Below are 23,572 nucleotides of genomic sequence, written 5' to 3'. Positions count from 1 at the left end.
ATTTATCGTGGAAGGTTTTATTTTAACCCGATTCGCTTCTGCTTGGTAAGTTCTAGGTTGCATACCCTTGGGCATTGTCACTGGCATAAAGGTTAAAGCAACAATTGGCACATTATTAATGAGTTGATCTGTTAGCACATTACTAAACTTAATCGTCATTAGTTGTTGGTGGATGTTGGAAGTCCTGTGCTATGTTTTCTGAGATTTTTCTTCTTCTAGACTAGACTAGTTCAGTTGAATTAAATGAAAGTGAGTTGTTTCCTTGTTTTGCTTGGGTGAGATCTGCTATATGGGTTTGTTGTTTCAATATGACTCATTTAAGGGCATGATTGAAATTTCTTACATAGATTGTCGTTGAATTAACGCCACGTTTGAAATCCTAGATTCTAATGTTCTAATGTCTTTTAGCGTTTAGAAACATGTCTTCAACATTTTTGTAGATGGTAACTTATAGAAGTTTTGATGTGTGGCCACCATATGTGTTGCTTTCACCCTCTCCTATGCTTAATACCCCCTCCTATAATTTATGTCATTGGATGGTTGGTTTTGCGTGTATACAAGATACAAAAATTATGAGCTAGTTGGAGCATATTTATAGATGAAACTTCTTTGCTCTCACTATTTCATATTTATAGAACAACCTGTTGGAGTGGACTTGAATGCAATTGTACACAAGGTGCTTGACGTTTGGCGTCAATAAGCCTCAAATTTTTCTAATGCGACTCAAAAGAATTCTGGCAAACAATTTGGCAATATTGGCTTCGAACCCATTTCAGAATTCAGGTCATATGTTAGTGCAAATTAAGCATAAAACAAGTGGAGGTAGAAAACCCAAAAAGAAAATCTATCATAGGGTTCATGAACTTGACAAAGTCATGGACTTGCAGAAAAAACCTGCTCTAATACTTCAACTTAAGGACATAATTCAATCCCAGAAAAATAAATGCATTTTCCTTAGGGACCTTGAAAAGGAAGTGGGGTTTGTGCAAAAATGGAATTGTATGGCTGTTATTGAAAAGTACCCTATGATCTTTCATGTTAGTGGTGGAAGTAGAACACCCATCTCAGTTCGGCTTACTGAGAAGGCGAAAAGTGTTGCGGCCGAAGAAAATGAAGCTTGGATGCTTATGGAACCTATTCTGGTTAAGAACTTGAGGAAATTGTTAATGTTGACGGTTGATTGTAGACTTCCATTGGAGAAGATTGAATTTATAAAAAGTGTATTAGGTTTGCCAAGTGATTACATGGAGTCACTGATTCTAAAGTACCCTGAATTCTTTTGTGTAAAAGAAGTTAATGGAAAGGCTTATTTGCATTTGGAGAGTTGGGATTCTTCTCTTGGTATAACTGCCCGCGAAGAGAAAATGATGCAGGAAGGATTGTTAAAGGATGGCGGGAAGCAAATGAAAGTTAAGATATCAAGAGACGGTAATTATCCTGGTCCTCATGCATTTCGCATTTGCTATGCTGCTGGTTTTAGGCCTAATACGGGTTTCCTAGTGGAAGTCGAAAGATGGCAGAAAATGGAGTTTCCTTCTCCTTACTTAAATGCAAGGAGGTTTGACCCTGCTGATCCTAAGGCACGAAAAAGAGTGGTCTCAGTGCTCCATGAACTTCTGAGCTTGACTGTTGAGAAGCGAATGACATCTGTGCAAATGAGTGGTTTTCAATCCGAGTTACTTTTACCTGCTAGGCTATTACTTTGCTTAATCAAGCATCATGGAATCTTCTACATCACCAATAAGGGTGAAAGAAGTACAGTCTTTCTTAAGGAAGCATATGACAGTTCCAATTTGATTCAACAATGCCCTATATTACGATTCAATGCAAAATTTGTAGCACTAGCGGGTAGAAAGGATTCAAATATCTCCAATGAGATTGCTGAATCGTCGATACTTTAGCGCTTGTGAGTATTTCTCTTTTTATCATTTTTTTGGATTGATTAATCCAATGATTTAATTTGCTTTGATTTAAATCTTAATTTTCTGTTTGTGTGAAAAGGTAAGGAAATTAGAAGTTCAAGGTATTCCATCAAAGCAAGCTGAAGTAATTACTGCAACAATTATGGAGGTTTTGCACGATAGTCTGGAAAATGTGTCTCATTCTTTTATGTCTAAGGCTGATATGCAGAAAGTATGTATTTCTTCCTGTATTTTCCCTGTACTTCGAATTGTTGAGTATATTAATTTGTGATGTTGGTTTTACTTATGTAATTTTTGTTTTTTGCTACTATTTGGTTTTGTTATGTGTACTTTTTGCTTATGAAATCAATTTTGAAATCAAACTTTACGTATTTTTCTTGACTTACTTTTTGACTCTAGGAACATTTTTCATATGTGTGTCTTTACGTAAGTTTTGGAATGGTATAGTATTGCATTTCATTTGTGGCTTTGTGTTTGCAACTGGAAATTTTGGAATTTTAGAATAACTTTTGAATTGTGGCAAATCTGCAAGTAAGAGTATAATCTTGGTTTGAGCATTAGTGAAAGATGGAACTATGAGAATCTACTTTGACATTAGGGAGAAAGAGGGATTGGAGAGGGAGAAAGGAAGGAAGAGGAAATAATGTGATCATTCTTTCACACCACTGTTGTATCGCTGCTATCTTATCCTTCACTACCAACTCATTGATACAAGTCACAATCATCACTTTCTTTACTCTCTCAGCTGTGGCTTTAATTGTGACGTTTGGGCGAGGGAGAGAAACCTCATGGACTTAAAACTTAGGTAAACTTTACACATCTGTAAGGATAATCTTTGGTTGAAGAATTAGAAGAAGATGGGTGCATGGAGATGGACACTGAATCGGAAGGTAGATGGGAATAGAGTGACCAAGTGAGGGTAAGGTGGGCAAGTGGAATGATAGGATTGCATATATAATGGTATAGGAGAATCAAAGAAAATATCATTCTTCTATTTTTCTCCCTTCTTTTCCTGTAAGATCTGATTTTCCTTCTCTCATTCTTCCTTCTCCTATTCTTCCATTTCCAATTTTATGAAAACAAAATCAGGCAAAGAACTTTTAGTTATGTCTTTTTATTTTTTTTTTGTTTTCTTTTTGATTGTCAAAGTTGAAGATTTAATGTAATTATATTTTTTTCACTCAGGATCAATCAATTCAATTCGAGATGAAGAGTTGTGTAGATGGTTGAAGATGTGAAGTTTTAGGTACATTTTTTTTTTGGTTTTAAATTAAAACTAGTATTTTTAGGGTTTAAATGTGAAGCTTCAGTGATTATTGTTTGGGAGTTTGGTGGGTTTGTGAATGATAAATTCATTTACATTTTAGTTTGATTTTTTTTGATGGTTTCCTTGAATTGACTCAATTTTAGTTTCGATTGAGACATTTCTGTTTCAATCAACATTTTGGGAGCTCGGTGGGTTTGTGGATGATAAATCCATTATGGTTGATTTTTTGTGGAATTTATAAGCAGGTGAGCACATATCCTAAGCTGACTTGTTTTGTGTTTTTGACTTACTATTGTGATATTGGTCAGTCTGAGTAGTGGTAGGATTTTAGCCAGGTGAGTATTTTTTCTTTTCGATATATAGTCGAGTTCTAATTGTTCACAATGATGTTTTGTTGCCTTCTCGGTGATTTAGAAGAACCACCAACTGAGATTGTTAAATTCATTTTCTTATTAAATAGAAGCACATGTTTTGGTAGATTGGGGTTCATCTTGTTCATCTTATGTATGCTAAACATGTCCATCATCTGGTCCATTCTATCAGTTAATCATTACTCTAGTCCCCCAATCAAAATCCAAAACTCAACCCTTTCAATTCAAAGCCATATTCCTTACCTTCACCTAAACATACCTTAAAATTGAAAACCTAAGTTCAAAATCCAAAAACCTAAAAATCAAGCATAAAACACACCAAAAAAATTACACAACTTACTAGTTTAATTCAAGTTTTTTTTTTTTTTTTTTTTTTTTTTTTTTTCTTCTTTTTTTTTTTTTTTTTTCATTACTTAAAAAAATGAAGGAACTTCATTTTCATGGTTTTTTTTTTCTTTCTAATACTTAATTAAAAAATTTACTATACATAATAGTTATTTTTGGTTTATTAATGAACGTTTTATTTGTTAGAATATGTAAAAACATGATAATTCAGTCAATTTTAAATCAGATAAATTTAACTCATCAGGTCAAAAAATATCAAAACATTTAAATAGTCATATCATTTTTAATCTTTTTAAATCAATCTCTCTCATTATAGATTGCACTTTGTAAGTCAAAATTGTAAAATATTTTCTAAAATCTTAATTAAATCAAAATAAATAAATATCATCGGTTCAGATTCAATCAAGTACAAGTCAAATAAAATTTGATAAGTCTAAACATGCGATAATTACATAGTTGTAAAACTAACCTCATCATAATCATACTCGGTAGATCTCACTTATAGCAGCCATAATCCAAATTTGAAAAAGGTGAAAGAATCACAAACCATACACAGATATACTTATCAAAAGAGATTTGCGGCGGTTTCCAATGTGTTATTTTGATTATTTATATATTTAACTATGCACATCTAAAAATTCTAAAAATTTAATATTATGAAAGTATGTGATTAGAGGATTCTAACAAGGTCACATGTGACTATATTTTTCTTACACGTTAACCGCAATATATAAAATAAGCTTGAATAATGAATAATATTAAAAATAACAATAGAGTAAGTATTTCAAAATGGAAGAAGTATAAAACTACTGTCGTTCTACTTCGAAAAAAACTTGAACGTAAAGTATACTCCCATAGAAGTTTAATTTAATCAAATCCATAATTGGGAGTTGAGTTATTGTTCTTGTGATTGGTCCATTATTTAGGGGTGTTTAAAAATATCAAATTTGGGAAAATTCGATCCGAAATATTCGTTATATAATTTTAAACCGAATAATAAACTCAGATTTAAAAAATCCGGAAAATCCAAACTGTGTATCTGTTTAAATATTGGATATTCAAATCTGGAAATCCGGATAATCGGTATCCGGTTTATAATTTTTTTTTTAAAAAAAATGCTTTGGAAACCCTAAACCTAATGGCTATGGCTATTGCTATTGAAATTATTCTTCCTCAAGACTCCATTCCTCAAAACTTATCTTCAGTCATTCCAACTCATCGAACATCGTCATAAGCAAGCAGTCTCCATTCCTCAAAACAGTCGACAAGCAGTCCGACTCCTCGGCCATCGGTAATTTGTTTTTTGTTTTCAAAGTTCACCATTTTTTGTTATTTTTTTACAAAGAATTGCTGAAATTATTTCCAACAGTAAGACCCCATCATTAAAAATTCGTCTATTTATGCATTTGCTTGGTGAATCAAGTTAAAATTGACTTTTTCGGCTGTCTATTAGTTGATCAATGTGATTTTTGATATTTATTACTAATCATTTATTAAAAATTCTAATTTGGGTTGCGGATTGGGCTAGATTTTACCCAAATGTGGCTTGAATTGAATTGAAAACAAAAGTGAATCCGAAGCCAAACCACGAATCAAACTGCCACCCTTGTTGATTTAAGGTCATAGATTGTGTATGTAATGCCTCTCTATATGTATTCAACATAAGTATTATCTCATTGACTTTATTTTATTACTGTCCACTGCCGCCTAGAGATGAGGGGATGGGCAATAGTGATGGGAAACGAGGATATGTAATTAGTAGAATGTATCATGTACATCCATGTAATGGGGATACTGGATGCTTATTTGAAAATTACACTTCTAAGATTACCTTCCGGTTTTGTCAAAATGATGAGATATGTAGTATGCCAGAGGAGCCGTTAAGTTTTTGAGGATCAATGCTGCAGTTTGAGTTTCATCGTTATTGGCATGTTTTATGCTAGACGAGTTGCAAGGGAAGGAGGGAGGGGTGGTAGGAAATGGCCCCAGCCAAGTTTTGAAAATTGAATGTTAGTTTTGGCCCATCGGACAACTATGGTATGGTTTTCCGGTCCCCACACCTAACATACAAGAGTGATATGAGTTATGACTATGAATTGACCCCCTCATATAGAAGTCTGACTTTTGCCAAGTCGAGCTGTTTAGTTTTCGAAGATTAATGAGGAGCTTGAGTTCCATCGTTATAGGCATGCAATATGCTAAACGAGCTCTTGAGTTTTGGAAGCGTAATGACGAAGCTTGAGCTGCATCGCTTTAGGCACAATGCAATCCATGTTAGCTTATTGTTTCCTTAATGCTTTGTATGTCCCCTCAATGAGAAGCTTGCTGTAAAATCTGTGCTACAATGAACTAAGTAAATTACCTATATACTTCTTATTTCTTGTCTAGTAGGTTGGTGAATTGAATTTTTTGGTAGTTTTTAAGTGATACAAATATGTTGTGTTAATACATATTGGAGAGCATTTATCGTGGAAGGTTTTATTTTAACCCGATTCGCTTCTGCTTGGTAAGTTCTAGGTTGCATACCCTTGGGCATTGTCACTGGCATAAAGGTTAAAGCAACAATTGGCACATTATTAATGAGTTGATCTGTTAGCACATTACTAAACTTAATCGTCATTAGTTGTTGGTGGATGTTGGAAGTCCTGTGCTATGTTTTCTGAGATTTTTCTTCTTCTAGACTAGACTAGTTCAGTTGAATTAAATGAAAGTGAGTTGTTTCCTTGTTTTGCTTGGGTGAGATCTGCTATATGGGTTTGTTGTTTCAATATGACTCATTTAAGGGCATGATTGAAATTTCTTACATAGATTGTCGTTGAATTAACGCCACGTTTGAAATCCTAGATTCTAATGTTCTAATGTCTTTTAGCGTTTAGAAACATGTCTTCAACATTTTTGTAGATGGTAACTTATAGAAGTTTTGATGTGTGGCCACCATATGTGTTGCTTTCACCCTCTCCTATGCTTAATACCCCCTCCTATAATTTATGTCATTGGATGGTTGGTTTTGCGTGTATACAAGATACAAAAATTATGAGCTAGTTGGAGCATATTTATAGATGAAACTTCTTTGCTCTCACTATTTCATATTTATAGAACAACCTGTTGGAGTGGACTTGAATGCAATTGTACACAAGGTGCTTGACGTTTGGCGTCAATAAGCCTCAAATTTTTCTAATGCGACTCAAAAGAATTCTGGCAAACAATTTGGCAATATTGGCTTCGAACCCATTTCAGAATTCAGGTCATATGTTAGTGCAAATTAAGCATAAAACAAGTGGAGGTAGAAAACCCAAAAAGAAAATCTATCATAGGGTTCATGAACTTGACAAAGTCATGGACTTGCAGAAAAAACCTGCTCTAATACTTCAACTTAAGGACATAATTCAATCCCAGAAAAATAAATGCATTTTCCTTAGGGACCTTGAAAAGGAAGTGGGGTTTGTGCAAAAATGGAATTGTATGGCTGTTATTGAAAAGTACCCTATGATCTTTCATGTTAGTGGTGGAAGTAGAACACCCATCTCAGTTCGGCTTACTGAGAAGGCGAAAAGTGTTGCGGCCGAAGAAAATGAAGCTTGGATGCTTATGGAACCTATTCTGGTTAAGAACTTGAGGAAATTGTTAATGTTGACGGTTGATTGTAGACTTCCATTGGAGAAGATTGAATTTATAAAAAGTGTATTAGGTTTGCCAAGTGATTACATGGAGTCACTGATTCTAAAGTACCCTGAATTCTTTTGTGTAAAAGAAGTTAATGGAAAGGCTTATTTGCATTTGGAGAGTTGGGATTCTTCTCTTGGTATAACTGCCCGCGAAGAGAAAATGATGCAGGAAGGATTGTTAAAGGATGGCGGGAAGCAAATGAAAGTTAAGATATCAAGAGACGGTAATTATCCTGGTCCTCATGCATTTCGCATTTGCTATGCTGCTGGTTTTAGGCCTAATACGGGTTTCCTAGTGGAAGTCGAAAGATGGCAGAAAATGGAGTTTCCTTCTCCTTACTTAAATGCAAGGAGGTTTGACCCTGCTGATCCTAAGGCACGAAAAAGAGTGGTCTCAGTGCTCCATGAACTTCTGAGCTTGACTGTTGAGAAGCGAATGACATCTGTGCAAATGAGTGGTTTTCAATCCGAGTTACTTTTACCTGCTAGGCTATTACTTTGCTTAATCAAGCATCATGGAATCTTCTACATCACCAATAAGGGTGAAAGAAGTACAGTCTTTCTTAAGGAAGCATATGACAGTTCCAATTTGATTCAACAATGCCCTATATTACGATTCAATGCAAAATTTGTAGCACTAGCGGGTAGAAAGGATTCAAATATCTCCAATGAGATTGCTGAATCGTCGATACTTTAGCGCTTGTGAGTATTTCTCTTTTTATCATTTTTTTGGATTGATTAATCCAATGATTTAATTTGCTTTGATTTAAATCTTAATTTTCTGTTTGTGTGAAAAGGTAAGGAAATTAGAAGTTCAAGGTATTCCATCAAAGCAAGCTGAAGTAATTACTGCAACAATTATGGAGGTTTTGCACGATAGTCTGGAAAATGTGTCTCATTCTTTTATGTCTAAGGCTGATATGCAGAAAGTATGTATTTCTTCCTGTATTTTCCCTGTACTTCGAATTGTTGAGTATATTAATTTGTGATGTTGGTTTTACTTATGTAATTTTTGTTTTTTGCTACTATTTGGTTTTGTTATGTGTACTTTTTGCTTATGAAATCAATTTTGAAATCAAACTTTACGTATTTTTCTTGACTTACTTTTTGACTCTAGGAACATTTTTCATATGTGTGTCTTTACGTAAGTTTTGGAATGGTATAGTATTGCATTTCATTTGTGGCTTTGTGTTTGCAACTGGAAATTTTGGAATTTTAGAATAACTTTTGAATTGTGGCAAATCTGCAAGTAAGAGTATAATCTTGGTTTGAGCATTAGTGAAAGATGGAACTATGAGAATCTACTTTGACATTAGGGAGAAAGAGGGATTGGAGAGGGAGAAAGGAAGGAAGAGGAAATAATGTGATCATTCTTTCACACCACTGTTGTATCGCTGCTATCTTATCCTTCACTACCAACTCATTGATACAAGTCACAATCATCACTTTCTTTACTCTCTCAGCTGTGGCTTTAATTGTGACGTTTGGGCGAGGGAGAGAAACCTCATGGACTTAAAACTTAGGTAAACTTTACACATCTGTAAGGATAATCTTTGGTTGAAGAATTAGAAGAAGATGGGTGCATGGAGATGGACACTGAATCGGAAGGTAGATGGGAATAGAGTGACCAAGTGAGGGTAAGGTGGGCAAGTGGAATGATAGGATTGCATATATAATGGTATAGGAGAATCAAAGAAAATATCATTCTTCTATTTTTCTCCCTTCTTTTCCTGTAAGATCTGATTTTCCTTCTCTCATTCTTCCTTCTCCTATTCTTCCATTTCCAATTTTATGAAAACAAAATCAGGCAAAGAACTTTTAGTTATGTCTTTTTATTTTTTTTTTGTTTTCTTTTTGATTGTCAAAGTTGAAGATTTAATGTAATTATATTTTTTTCACTCAGGATCAATCAATTCAATTCGAGATGAAGAGTTGTGTAGATGGTTGAAGATGTGAAGTTTTAGGTACATTTTTTTTTTTGGTTTTAAATTAAAACTAGTATTTTTAGGGTTTAAATGTGAAGCTTCAGTGATTATTGTTTGGGAGTTTGGTGGGTTTGTGAATGATAAATTCATTTACATTTTAGTTTGATTTTTTTTGATGGTTTCCTTGAATTGACTCAATTTTAGTTTCGATTGAGACATTTCTGTTTCAATCAACATTTTGGGAGCTCGGTGGGTTTGTGGATGATAAATCCATTATGGTTGATTTTTTGTGGAATTTATAAGCAGGTGAGCACATATCCTAAGCTGACTTGTTTTGTGTTTTTGACTTACTATTGTGATATTGGTCAGTCTGAGTAGTGGTAGGATTTTAGCCAGGTGAGTATTTTTTCTTTTCGATATATAGTCGAGTTCTAATTGTTCACAATGATGTTTTGTTGCCTTCTCGGTGATTTAGAAGAACCACCAACTGAGATTGTTAAATTCATTTTCTTATTAAATAGAAGCACATGTTTTGGTAGATTGGGGTTCATCTTGTTCATCTTATGTATGCTAAACATGTCCATCATCTGGTCCATTCTATCAGTTAATCATTACTCTAGTCCCCCAATCAAAATCCAAAACTCAACCCTTTCAATTCAAAGCCATATTCCTTACCTTCACCTAAACATACCTTAATTCAATGTATACCCATCAGTAGAGAAAAAACTAAAGCAATTACAAGAACAAATGTCAAGGTATTTGGAGACTTTTTAGTCTTGTTGAAGTTGATTAAGAGTAAAGACTTTGGAAACGATTTTCTACATGTTTGTGATGCTCTCCTTCAACAAATTTCTAAAGTTCGTAACTTTTTGATATTTGTTTCTTTCTTATATTTGACTAATTTGCTTTAATTGTTGGGCATTAGAAGATTATAGCCTTTGAATAATTATGGGTTAGTATGTTGCCATTTTTGGTGATTTTAGTTTTGTTTTGATGTTCAGTTGAAATTTTTAAAATATTCTTGATGGAATTCTTCTATTTTCAGGTTAAAGGGTGTTCAGCCGCGATGATGTGTTGCGGTCATCTAAGAGTGGTATATTTTTTTCTTACCTTTTATTCTATTTCTCAATCATCTTCCTACTTGTTATTGCTCATTTCCACTTGTAAATTTATATATGTTGTTTTGGTACTTAATTGATGTTTACATTAGTAGAAGCAATGTATATCGTAAGTAATTGATGAAGCTAAGTTGACTGACCCCTTTTGTTTCACTGAAGTAATTACCTCTTTTTACTTGATATTGGTCCTCGTGTATTGTTATCGTATGGTCTAATGATACTTCGTATTTTGATTAATGTATGGGCTGTCTGACTTTTGAACCGAAAATATCTTTAAAGCTCATCTTGGGTCTAAACATCTAATGTTTAATATATATTGATATTGATACGCAATCATAACCGAGTGGATGATGTTCCAAACTTAATATAGAATAATAATCTGAAAATTTGCAACCTGTGCACCGACTTATTTAGACTTGTGTGGAACTGCACTTTATTTAGAATTGCCTCCTGCTTCCTCTAGGTATGTCTTGCATTACCTTGACATAGCTTTTAATGGTTTCACAATATCTTGTGGTCTCGATCGCATTACGATACACGATAACCGCATCACTCCCGTTACCGCATCACCGTTCTGTAACCGCGATCGCTGTTACCGCCTTTTTACACTATGATTCCTGTGCTTGGTCATTTCTTACGAAGATTCAGAAATCGTACAGGGAAGATAAGTGTTACCGTAACAGAAATATGCTTATCAGGTAACATCTAGAGCACTTTGGGGGTCCAATGTTGTCATTTTGAGTTTGACTAGTTGTGGAGGATCTTGACAGTGATTTTCCAAGAAATTATTGGCTTTCACGCCCCACGAAAAGATCATTTAATCAGCTAAGCCTAAATGTTACAAAAAGCAACAATAATATTTCATACTAGACTCCTTATTCGAAAGTTCTGAACTTAGAATACTACTATTTGAGAAGAACTTCTAATGAAATAAATGGTCCTGTAAACCCCACTAATGTTTCATATATATTTAGTAAGTGTTGCTTCCTTGAAAAATGACAACCACAAGTTCTACTTTTTCCTTGTTCTTGCTCAATTCACTCTTTCTGGCTAAATTTTATTTTTCATCACATTTCTTCCATTCAAAGAATCGCCATGGATGCAGCAGCAAGCAAATATGGCAGAATACTAATGAAGTTAGCCTAGGCGTGAGACTACTTTCTTTTTCCTTTATTTTTTTTCTCCTGCTCTTAACATTTCTCCAGGGTTTTCGTTAATTCTTCATCATTTTGGTGGATGAACCCTAATCTCAAATCTCAACTGTAAACAACAATCGGTGGTTTCGAAGTTTGATTATTTATAATCGCCATGGGTTCTGTTGAGGAAGATTAATTGATCTCGATTTTGATTTCTTTCTGTTTGAGTGATATTTTCTTTTGCTTTAACTCTTGATTATTTGGGTTGCAGATGCTGATATGGAAGATTACGGATTTGAGTACTCTAACGATGATGGAGATGAGCAGGATGTGGGCATTGAAGGTTGCTTACATCTTGATAATTATTGAATCTTTTTTGATATTTTAATTTTTTTATTTAGTTATTGATTGCTACAGCAGAACATTGATTAGATAATGGCAGCTTGAGTCTTTTCTTAGTGTTGGTTATTACCCTACATTTTATGTTTTTTTTTTCTTGATATTCTTTATGAATATATAGGGGAGTTAAGAATTGGGATTCTTTGGAGGAGAAACTATGTCCTGCAACCTTTTTGATACTCAGAAAGGGGATTGATTCAATTGAATTATGGCGGTTTCTTCAATTTGTAGAGAAGTTTGTCAAATCAGCACTAATTCATTCGTAAATTCGAGAAATTTTAAGGAATTATATCTATATGATTTTTGTTGTTCATAGTTTCTGCAATTTGCGATCAAAATCTCCATATGCCATTTGAATTCATACACATAAGAAGTTCTTGATGGGTAGAACGTTGGTGTGGACTTGAATGCAATTGCACAGAAGGTGCTCGACGTTTTGCGTCAATAAGCCTTAACTTTTTCTAATGCGTCTCAAAGGAATTCTGGCAAACAAATTGGCAATATTGGGTTCGAATGCATTTCAGAATTCAGGTCATATGTTAGTGCATATTAAGCATAGAACAAGTGGAGGTAGAGAACCCAAAAAGAAAATCTATCATAGGGTTCATGAGCTTGACAAAGTCATGGACTTGCAGAAAAAACCTGCTGTAAAACTTCAACTTAAGGACATAATTCAATCCCAGAAAAATAAGTGTTTTTCTCCTTAGGGACCTTGAAAAGGAAGTGTGGTTTGTGCAAAATAGAATTGTATGGCTGTTATTGAAAATTACCCTATGATCTTTCATGTTAGTGGTGGAAGCAGAACACCCATCTCAGTTCGGCTTATTGAGAAGGCGAAAAGTGTTGCTGCCGAAGAAAATGAATCTTGGATGCTTATGGAACCTATTCTGGTTAAGAACTTGAGGAAATTATTAATGTTGACGGTTGATTGTAGACTTCCATTGGAGAAGATTGAATTTATAAAAAGTGTATTGGGTTTGCTAACTGATTACATGGAAGTCACTGATTCTGAAGTACCCTGACGGCCCGTTTGTTACATAGTATTAGAGAGCGGTAATGGTAATAAAATTAAGTAGTGAAAATTTTAGTTGTTTGGATGCCTTTAATGGTAATGGATAGTAATAAAATAAGGTAATGAAATTACCAAAAAGGGCCATTTTCATTACCATCAAACAACATGGTATTAGGCGGTAATGGTAATGAAGTATTACTGTGTTAATAAAATAAGGTAATGTTTCGAGCTGAAGAAAAAAAATAATGAAGAAAAAAAAGGTAATGTATGTAATTATCCAAAAAAATATTAATATTAAAAAAAGAATCATTAGATAGAATAATTTAGATACAATAATGCTTTTAGATACAAATATACAATAATGAAACTAAGAGTCATTACCATTTTTTATTACTAACAACCAAATGCAATCAATGGAATATTATCTTTCATTACCATTCTTTAGTCATGCATACCAAACAAAAGAATCTTCATTACCAATTCTCATATCCATTCCTTCATTACTATTGCCATTACAACATTTTATTCCCATTACTTCATTACCATCAACCAAACGGGGCCGTGAATTCTTTTGTGTAAAAAAAGTAAATGGAAAGGCTTATTTGCATTTAAAGAGTTGGGATTCTGCTCTTGGTATAAATGCCCGCGAAGAGAAAATAATGCAGGAAGGATTGTTAAAGGATGGTGGGAAGCAAATGAAAGCTAAGATATCAAGAGGTAATTATCCTGGTCCTCATGCATTTCCCATTTGCTATGCTGCTGGTTTCAGGCCTAATACGGATTTCCTAGAGAAAGTCGAAAGATGGAAGGAATGGCTAATTGAGTCAATTTTAAGTCAGATCAATTTAATTTATCTAGTTAAAAATTATTAAAACATCTAAATAATCGTATCATTTTTAATCTTTTTTTAATTCAATCCTTCTCATTATAGATAGCACTTTGTTAGTCAAAATTGTAAAATATTCCCTAAAATCTTAATAAAATTAAATTTAATAAATGTCATCGTTTCAGATTCAATGAAGTATAAGTCAAATAAAATTTGATAAGTGTAAACATACGATACTTATTAAATAGTTGTTAAACTAATCTCATCTCGGTATATCTCACTTATAGCAGTCGTAGTCCAAAATTGAAAGAAGTGAAAGAATCACAAACCATACATAAATACACTTATCAAAAGAGATTTGCAACGATTGATACCCTAAATAATTCCTTCGTTTTATTATATTTGTTATGCTTGACTGTTTATGAACTCCCCAATGTGTTATTTTTATTATTTATATATTTAACTATGCACTTCTAAAAATTTTAAAAATTTAATATTATGAAAGCACGTGATTATACAATTCAAACAAGGTCACATGTGACTATATTTTTTCTTACACGTTAACCGCAATATATAAAATAAGCTTGAATAATGAATAGTGTCAAATAATTTTAATTGGGAGTTTTTTAAAATTCTAAGAAGTTAATATTTAGAATATATATATTGAGACGAATCTATTAAGATTCCACGTGAGTGTGTTTTTTCATATAGATTGATGAGAAATTATAGTTAAATTTTGATACTAAAATTCGTAAATTATATTTGAGAAAAATATATCAAAACGGAAAAGTATTTCAGAATGGGACAAGTATAAAAACTACCGTGGTCAGAATGGGACAAGTATAAAACTACCGTGGTTCTACGTTGGAGAAAACTTGAACGTAAAGTATACTCCCATAGTCCCATAGAAGTTTAATTTAATCAAATCTATAATTGGGAGTTGACTGGTTCTTGTGATTGGTCCATTATTATCACCCAACCCAGAAATTTGTTCCTAGATCCCCTCTTCTCTACGCGGAATCGGAAATTCTGAATACGCCGGAATATTCCGATTTCTGATTTCCGCCGCCTTAAATTCTCTTTAATAGAATCATCCAAAACCTCACTTTAAATTTCAATATTCTTCCTTTTTCTTCAATTCATCTTTTCAAATCTGAAAAATTGCAGAACTTTTTCACAAATTGATTGAAGGTAAAAGGAAGTATGGGAACACCGGCATTTCCAAACCTGGGAAAACATTGCTCTGTTGATGATTGCAAGCAGATTGACTTCCTCCCTTTCACTTGTGACCGCTGTAGCCAGGTATTTTTCTATTTTATATTTAAAATTTAAGGTATGTTCTTTCTTTTTAATGCATTATAAAGTGATATCTTTTGGAGTTTGATGGATTGTATAAAGTGTTTTGTTATTTTATCTTAACTTCTTTGTGGGTTTTTATTTGAGAGTCGGGTTTAAGCTTGTAGGAGTAATGCCAAAATTATTTAAATTTGTGTAATTTTTTTAAATTTAAAATTTGAGAAATCCCAAATAAGATCATTTCTAATCTACATTACAATCTCCCAATTACGTACAGCGGCAAAAATCATTTAGAGCAATGGGTTCAAGAAGACTACTTTTTGCACGCTAAGAATTTAGATTTCTCCCATATAATTTTCAACAATACGACCCGATCATTAAAAAATCGTCTATTTATGCATTTGCTTGGTGAATCAAGTTGAAATTGATTTTTTCGATTGTCTATTAGTTGATCAATGTGATTTTTGATAGTTATTACTAATATACAATTTATTTATTATAAATTCTAATTTGGGTTGCGGTTTGGGCTAAATTTCATCCAAATGTGGTTTGAATTGAATTGAAAACAAAAGTGAATTCAAAGCCAAACCACCAATCCTACTGTCACCCTTATTGATTTAAGGTGATAGATTGTGTAAGTAATGCCTCCTATAAGTTTTGAACACAGGTATTATCTCATTGATTTCAAATTCATTGTGTCCATTACCATATAGAGATGAGGGGATAAGCAATAGTGATGGGAGACGGGGATACTGAATGCTAAATTTGTAAATTACACTTCAAGTTTTTCCTCCCTGTATTGTCAAATGATGGGATATGGTGTATGACATAGGAGTGGTTAAGTTTTTGAAGATTAATGCTGCAGCTTGGGATTCATCGTTTTAGGCATGCACAATGCTAGACGAGTGCAAGGGACCGAGGGAGGGGTGGTAGGAAATGGCCCAGCCAAGTTTTGAAAATTGAATGTTTGTGTTTGGTTCATCTGACAACTATGGTATGGTTTTCCAGTCCCCACACCTAATATTCAACAGTGATATGAGTTCATGAATTGACCCCCTAATCTAGAAGTCTGATTTTTACCAAGTCGAGTTGTTATGTTTTCGAAGATTAAGGAGGAGCTTGAGTTCCATCGTTATAGGCATGCAATATGCTAAACGAGCTCTTAAGTTTCCGAAGTGCAATGACGAAGCTTGAGTTGCATCGGTTTAGACACAATGCAATCCATGTTAGCTTATAGTTTCTTGTTTAATAGGTTGGTGAATTGAATTTTTTGTAGTTTTTAAGTGATACAAATATGTTGTGTTAATAAATATTGGAGAGGATTTATTGTGGAAGGTTTTATTTTAACCTAATTTGCTTCAGCCTGGTAAGTTCTAGGTTGTATGCCCTTGGGTATTGTCTGAGGCATAACGGTTAAAGCAACAATTGGCATATTGTTATAAGTTGATTTGTTAGCGCACTACTAAGCTTAATCGACATTAGTTAATGGTGGAAGTTGAAAGTCCTAAGCTATGTTTTCTGAGATTTTTCTTCTAGACTAGACTAGTTCAATTGAATTAAATGAAAGTGAGTTGTTTCCTTGTTTTGCTGGGGTGGGATCTGCTATATGGGTTTGTTGTTTATATGACTCAGTTAAAAGCGTGATTGAAATTTATTATGTAGACGGTCGCTGGATTATTGCCACATTTGAAACCCTAGATTCTCATGTTCTAATGTCTTTTAGCGTTTAGAAACATGTCTTTAGCATTTTTGTTGATGGTAGCTTATATAAGTTTTGATGTGTTGCCATCATTTGTGTTGGTTTCACCATCCCCTATGCTTAATATCCGCTCCTATAACTTATGTCATTGGATGGTTGGATTTGTGTGTATATAAGATTCGGAAAATTATGTGATAGTTGGAGTAGATTTATGGATGAAACTTCTTTGCACTCACTATTTCATCTTCTTCGGGCATTCATTTAACTCACCTTTATGCAACAAATATGATGGTCAACATCTATTGTCTTATCTATATTCTTCTAAGTTTTCTCTTTACATGAAGTGACCGATAGTGTGAGAAACTTGTTGATGGGGAAAAGCTAACCCGTGAGCCATTTTCTATTGAATCATCGACAAACGAGCAAGTAGGTGTATAAAAAAAAGTTATACTCCCTCTATCCAAAGTTATGTTTCACTTTCACTAAAAAAGTGGACGATGAAGACCAAGGATGACTTGGAGGACATGAGTGAAAAATGATATAAAGGAATTAAGTTACAGATTGAAATGATAGAAACTCGGAATAATTGGAGAATAATCATCTATGTGAAGGACTATTGAAACTAATATATTGGTTCATGTTGCTGACTTAATGTTTTAGAATTAAGGATCTAATATTGTAATTGTTGTTGCAAGTAGATTCATGTTAGGGGTCCTTAATCTTTATATTGAGAAAAAGCACAAATTTAATATGTTAACAAATAATTAGTGTAAAGTTGTCCATAAATCTTCCTATATATGAAAGTGGAATAAAAATAGCTCAAATAAGAAAGTGGATGATAACTTAGGGACAGAGGGAGTATTATCTCAAAACGTGGTTTAGGTAGAGCACCATTTATCAAATAGCCTTTGGTGTGTTTGACAAACAACTCATAGTTGATTGGATTGACTCATTTGACTAGCTCATTTTGAACACGCTGCTAGTTTGTTCAGAAATAGTTGTTTCTTATCAAGTTGTTTCAATCGACTAATTTACTAAACACAAGCATTAAATGACTTGACCACCCCTTTGCTATTTTGTATATGGCTTATTACATTTTACTATATCTGTGCCAATGATTTATGTTTCCATCTATGCTTTTCAGCTGTAGCTGGAATACATTTTTTTCAGAATCTGATTTCAATTCAGGCGGATCAGGCCTTCTCCTTTTGGTATTGGATACAAGTTATTTCCTGTTATGAGTTTACCTGGTCAAGAATTGTGCTTATGAAACTATCTGTAGTTCTGTCTTAGGGTTTAGTCCACTAGAAATTAGACTCTAATTTCTGTTTTAGCTGACATTATGTGCATCAGAAACTTGGTATCTATATTAATGCTCAACTTATTGATCTTGACGCGTTGATTATTTTTAAGGTATTATGCCTTGAACATCGAAGCTACAAGCAGCACCGATGTCCTCATGCTGACCACCAAGGCGTCACTGTCGTAATTTGCCCACTTTGTGCTAAAGCAGTTCGCTTGATTCCTGATGAAGACCCAAATATCACTTGGGAATCTCATGTTAACACTGTTTGTGACCCATCAAATTATGAGAAGGTTTCAAAGAAGAGAAAATGCCCTGTTGTTGGATGCAAGGAAATCCTTGTGTTCTCGAATACAATCAAATGCAAAGACTGTAACACGGATCACTGCTTAAAACATCGGTTTGGCCCCGATCACAAGTGTGCTGGACCTCCTAAAGCCAGCACTGGATTCCCATTCATGGGCCTCTTGAACAACAGTAGTAGAAAAGAAGTGCCAAGGCCCAATCGGGCACCAGTCCAATCGACATCATCAGTGTGGTCCCGGTTTCTTAATGCAGCATCATCAGCACGAGCCTCAGCTGAAGCAGGCATGACAAAGTTGAGTAGTGACTTTAACCAAGTACTTCAGGCTGGACAAGGCAGTAAAAGTAGCTCAAGCACTTCTGAACATGGGGGACGGGAAGTATGCCCACAATGTAACATGAGGTTTTCATCGGTGACAGCACTCGTGGAGCACGTGGAAAAAGTTCACGAGAGAAGTAATAACCGCCCTAGTGTTAGGAAGTTGTCGGTTGATGTTTGCCCGAAATGCAGCAGAGGATTTAGGGATCCGGTGGCTCTAGTTGAGCACGTTGAGAAGGATCATGGAGGTACCTCAAAGGCTTACTAAGTTTCTTTCTTCCGTTCACCTTCACTTTCTCGATGACCGATTGTTTGACAGGCCAAAATTGTCAATTAATAGTGATCAGATTTATATAGATCTTGGGTGTCTACTCTGGGTTAGTGAACCGTATGAACTCGGATTCATTCTGTATTGGCAATTACAAGAAGTTTTATCTCATTGTTTTTATGGTTTTTATTATTTTCGAGGTGGAAAATTGTATATTCGAAAGATACAAGGGAATGGAAATATAGTGTAAGTTTTGTTCATCTCTAACTTATGGTGTTTGTGAATTCTTCAAAGGATTTTAATGTGCTTTAGTTGAATTAGGGCTTTGAGTTGCTAAATAAAACTGAATTGAATTGGGGCTTAGAATTTTTATGTATTTTGTGAAAATTTAAAATAAGTAAGTTTATTTTTTATAAAAAAATTTTCAAATTAAACTCCTGAAAAAAGTATATCCCAAATAAAGTGTTCAGGAAAATTATCGTCAAGAAAAACGACTTTAGATCTTATTGAATTTTTTAACAACGTTGTATTCCAACATAAAGCTACTAAAGCCTAATTGGATTCTCTCTCATTTGATTAATCATATAATTATTTTACAGATGGAAGTACATATATTGCTAATATTGACAAATATTTCATTTTAGAAAAAAAAGAAAAGGGATCCTTCATCATGTTGCATTATGGTTGTTACTTTTATCAATCATTCATTCTTAACTTGATGCTATTTTATCTTTTTTGTTAACTTCACTTACAAGGTCATTGTCATCGTCATGTTTTCTTTACTTCTTGCTTTCTATTGTTATATACTTTTATTATTATTATTATTATTATTATTATTATTATTATTTCACTATATTTTTAACTTATAAATTAATTAATAACATTAAATAAATTAAAGGTGAATTAGCGGGAGTACAGTACCATATTATACTATCATACCTATTTAATCTTAGGCTCCAGTAGGAGACAAACAAATCATATTCTTGATAAATTTGCTATTAGGCTAGTACACAACCAGGCCCGCATAGCGGCATAAGAGTAGAGTTGGTCATACAAAAACCCGTTAAGGTTCCACCCTAAAACCCATTCATAATAATAGGTGTTCCATCAAACTTATATATTACTCAATCTCTCTAATTCTTCTGGGATCATGGTTAATTTTCCAACAATCCTTTATTAGGATTATTATTGATAAGCTAAGTTGGACAAAAGACTTTCTCCCTTCTTCACTCCATTTGTCTTACAAAAAAAATACAGCAAACTCTTGTTCAACATGGATATTTCAGTAGCTCTAACACTGCTACAAACTCTTGTTCAACTCCTTGATTCTTCTTCCTCATTTCGTCGAGATATTGAATCTGTATGGGGCTACAAATCCCAGCTTAAAAAACTACAAAAGACAATGATCATCATACAATCTGAAGCTGAACAACACCAAAGGCAGCAACTTGAACTCACTTTTCCTCTACTAGCCACTCTCGAAAGGCTTATCGAGGCTCTGTACGATGCTGAGGACTTGTTCGATGAGGTCCTTACTCTTGTCCAACGCAAGAATCTCATGTCCACTAACAATTTCAATAAAGAAATAGCAATGGAAGATAATTACCGAATAATTGCAATCAAACTGATGTATTGATGCAAGTAAAGAAATTATGTTCCTGAAGAAATGCGCCGTCTTATCTTAATTTGTATTAATATTCAACTCAAGTTCTGGAAAGGAGTACCATGTAAGCAGATCAACACTTTTCCTTGGATAAATTATGTGCTTATATAAACTATCAGCAATGTTGGTATGATTAGTTTGACACTTTAGCTAGTTCTTAATGCCTACATAATCTAGAAGAACTATAGAAATAACAGACGTGTAAAATTATAGGGTTTCACACCGCTTCCGCTTCAATTGGGACGGATATGGTATGAACTTGGTGGATAGTGGGTGGGTATGGGTATTGAATTCAGGAATAAACCAATTTTAGGGTTCAAATTTCTGTGTTTTACTACAGTTCTACCAATATACATTGTATCCTATATATACACATGATGTTTCCTAAGTTAGGGAAATATTCAGAATATTTGTTTCCTTAAATATATAACTTATTATATGCAAAATATTCTAACATATTCTAGTATATTCTAACAGTCCCCCTCAAGTTGGGTCGTAGGATCACCAACACCCAACTTGCGTAGAACACTCTCAAAGAACTGGGCTGCTACCGCTTTGGTGAGAATATCTGCCAACTGATCCTCTGAGCGGACATGGGGCAATCTAATGATGTCATTTTCCAATTTTTCCTTTATGAAATGTCTATCGATCTCGACATGTTTCGTGCGATCATGTTGTACTGGATTTTCTGAAATGTTGATGGCAGCCTGATTATCACAATACAACACACAACTCTTCAATGGCATAAAACCAAGCTCAGTAAGAAGTCTCCTTAACCATAAGACTTCGGTAACTCCTTTTGCAATTCCTCGGAATTCAGCTTCAGCACTAGATAAGGCGACCACCTTTTGTTTCTTACTCCTCCATGTCACAAGATTTCCTCCTACTAAGGTGAAATATCCTGATGTCGACTTCCTATCATCTCTATTACCTGCCCAATCTGCATCAGTATAGGCAACTAGATCAAGGTGACCATTCTTCTGATATAGAATCCCCTGTCCTGGAGTGCCTTTTAAATATCTCAAGATTCTTATCACTGCCTCCATATGCTGTATCTGAGGTCGATGCATGAATCGACTTACAACTCCAACTGCGTAAGCAATGTCAGGCCTTGTATGTGCTAGGTATATCAATTTTCCCACCAGTTTCTGGTACTGCGCACAATTTGTTGGTTCCCCATCTTCAAGAATTTGTAACCCATGATTGGTTATTATTGGTGTTTCAATGGGCTTACAATCTAACATACCGGCTTCAGCTAGTAGATCCAGCACATATTTCCTTTGAGATATAAAGATGCCCTTGTTAGACCTTAGGACTTCAATCCCCAAAAAATACTTGAGCCTTCCTAGATCTTTCATCTCGAATTCTTGGAACAACTTGTGTTTTAGGACCTTGATCTCGTCTTTGTCGTCCCCTGTAATGATCATGTCATCTACATAGATGATAAGGCAAGTTATCTTACTTCCGTTCTTCTTCAGAAAGAGTGTATGATCGGAATTACTCTGTTTATACCCAAATTTCTTCATTGCTGAAGTGAATCTGCCAAACCAAGCTCGGGGCGATTGTTTTAACCCATATAAAGCTTTCCGTAATCTGCACCCTTCATTTCTCCCAAAATCTCCTGAGAATCCTGGAGGAGCCTGCATATATACTTCTTCTTTTAATTCTCCATGAAGAAAGGCGTTTTTTACATCAAATTGGTGGAGAGGCCAATCAAGATTCGCTGCTATGGAGAATAACACCCTTATAGTATCCAACTTAGCAACTGGAGAGAAGGTCTCTGAATAATCAACTCCATATGTCTGTGTATACCCTTTCGCCACAAGTCTAGCTTTGTACCGTTCGATGGATCCATCTGCTTTATACTTCACTGTGTACACCCATTTACATCCCACTATCTTTTTTCCTTTTGGTAGGATGCATTTTTCCCATGTTTCATTTTTCTGTAGAGCGTCAATCTCTTCTTCCATAGCCTTCCTCCATTTAACATCCTGCATAGCTTTATCAACATTTTGTGGAAGTTCGGTTGCATAGATGGCGGCTTTGAATGCTAAAGCACTCTGTGACATGTTATCCTCCACAACTGGCTCGATCGGATACCTCGATCTCTTGGCTTCATAATCCGGATCATACCTTCTAGGGGGTACACCTCGAGTTGAGCGAGGTGGAAGTATGTACCCCTGGGGTTCACCTGTCTGCTCTTCCCCTGTTTCCACATCCTCACTAGTAATATCAACAATCTCAGCATCACATATCTTATCTTGCTCAAGTAGAGGACTAACCTGATGTTCAGACATAACTGGATGTGGTATGGGGTGTACAACTTGGAGAGACAGTTCGGTAGCATTGCCTAATTGCTCTTGTGGGTCTGGGTTTAGCATCCATGGACCAGCTAACCATCTGAGATCGTCACTTTGCATCTCCCCCTGACATCGAGGATGGGTGTAGTAGTATTCGGATTCAGAGAAATCACAATCCATCGTAGTGTACATTCGTTGATTTTTTGGATCATAACACCTATACCCCTTCTGGTTTCTTCCATAGCCCAAGAAAACACACTTAATAGCCCTTGGTTCTAGTTTACTTCGTATCCGTTTCGGACAATGAACATAGACGGTGCACCCAAAGATCCGGGGAGGTAAGGAATGTGAGGAAGGTATGGGAAGGTAGGTTTGAAGGGTTTCTAAAGGTGTTTTATAGTTTAGGGCCTTTGTGGGAAGACGGTTAGTGAGGTA

At 34.7% G+C, this 23,572-nt stretch overlaps 3 protein-coding genes across 5 annotated transcripts; all 3 read left to right on the top strand.

Moving 5' to 3' along the window:
• Positions 1 to 659: 659 nt before the first annotated feature.
• LOC130826851 (protein WHAT'S THIS FACTOR 1 homolog, chloroplastic-like) lies at positions 660 to 1,901 on the top strand. Its single transcript, XM_057692453.1, has one exon. The coding sequence runs from the start codon at positions 660 to 662 to the stop codon at positions 1,899 to 1,901; it is 1,242 nt and encodes a 413-aa protein (XP_057548436.1).
• Positions 1,902 to 2,054: 153 nt separating this feature from the next.
• Positions 2,055 to 13,382, top strand: LOC130826831 (protein WHAT'S THIS FACTOR 1 homolog, chloroplastic-like). Of its 3 annotated transcripts, XM_057692427.1 has the most exons (7): positions 2,055 to 2,133; positions 3,108 to 3,168; positions 7,002 to 8,272; positions 8,368 to 8,499; positions 9,474 to 9,534; positions 10,541 to 10,588; positions 12,021 to 13,380. In XM_057692427.1, the coding sequence occupies exon 3, from the start codon at positions 7,026 to 7,028 to the stop codon at positions 8,265 to 8,267; it is 1,242 nt and encodes a 413-aa protein (XP_057548410.1). In that variant the 5' UTR covers positions 2,055 to 2,133; positions 3,108 to 3,168; positions 7,002 to 7,025; the 3' UTR covers positions 8,268 to 8,272; positions 8,368 to 8,499; positions 9,474 to 9,534; positions 10,541 to 10,588; positions 12,021 to 13,380. The 3 variants fall into 3 exon arrangements, with proteins under 3 accessions (XP_057548410.1, XP_057548425.1, XP_057548416.1); XM_057692442.1 differs by lacking the exon at positions 9,474 to 9,534 and having other exon boundaries at positions 12,021 to 13,382; XM_057692433.1 differs by lacking the exons at positions 2,055 to 2,133; positions 3,108 to 3,168 and adding an exon at positions 4,083 to 5,196.
• Positions 13,383 to 14,854: 1,472 nt separating this feature from the next.
• LOC130826824 (zinc finger AN1 and C2H2 domain-containing stress-associated protein 11-like) lies at positions 14,855 to 19,441 on the top strand. The gene is made up of 2 exons (XM_057692420.1): positions 14,855 to 15,288; positions 18,395 to 19,441. Exons 1-2 carry the CDS (start codon positions 15,190 to 15,192, stop codon positions 19,172 to 19,174), a joined length of 879 nt encoding a protein of 292 aa, XP_057548403.1. The 5' UTR covers positions 14,855 to 15,189; the 3' UTR covers positions 19,175 to 19,441.
• The last annotated feature ends 4,131 nt before the right edge of the window (positions 19,442 to 23,572 follow it).

Source organism: Amaranthus tricolor, chromosome 1 (genome assembly GCF_026212465.1).
Source record: "Amaranthus tricolor cultivar Red isolate AtriRed21 chromosome 1, ASM2621246v1, whole genome shotgun sequence".
NCBI classification, from domain to species: Eukaryota; Viridiplantae; Streptophyta; class Magnoliopsida; order Caryophyllales; family Amaranthaceae; genus Amaranthus; species Amaranthus tricolor.
The sequence above is the reverse complement of the archived record's forward strand: the minus strand, read 5'-3'. Positions and strand labels throughout refer to the sequence as shown.

Coding starts and splice junctions, on each gene's coding strand:
- LOC130826824 (XM_057692420.1), top strand. CDS start 15,190: ATGGGAACACCGGCATTTCCAAACCTGGGAAAACATTGCTCTGTTGAT. Junction 15,289..18,394: donor CTTGTGACCGCTGTAGCCAG/GTATTTTTCTAT, acceptor ATTATTTTTAAG/GTATTATGCCTTGAACATCG.
- LOC130826851 (XM_057692453.1), top strand. CDS start 660: ATGCAATTGTACACAAGGTGCTTGACGTTTGGCGTCAATAAGCCTCAA.
- LOC130826831 (XM_057692442.1), top strand. CDS start 7,026: ATGCAATTGTACACAAGGTGCTTGACGTTTGGCGTCAATAAGCCTCAA.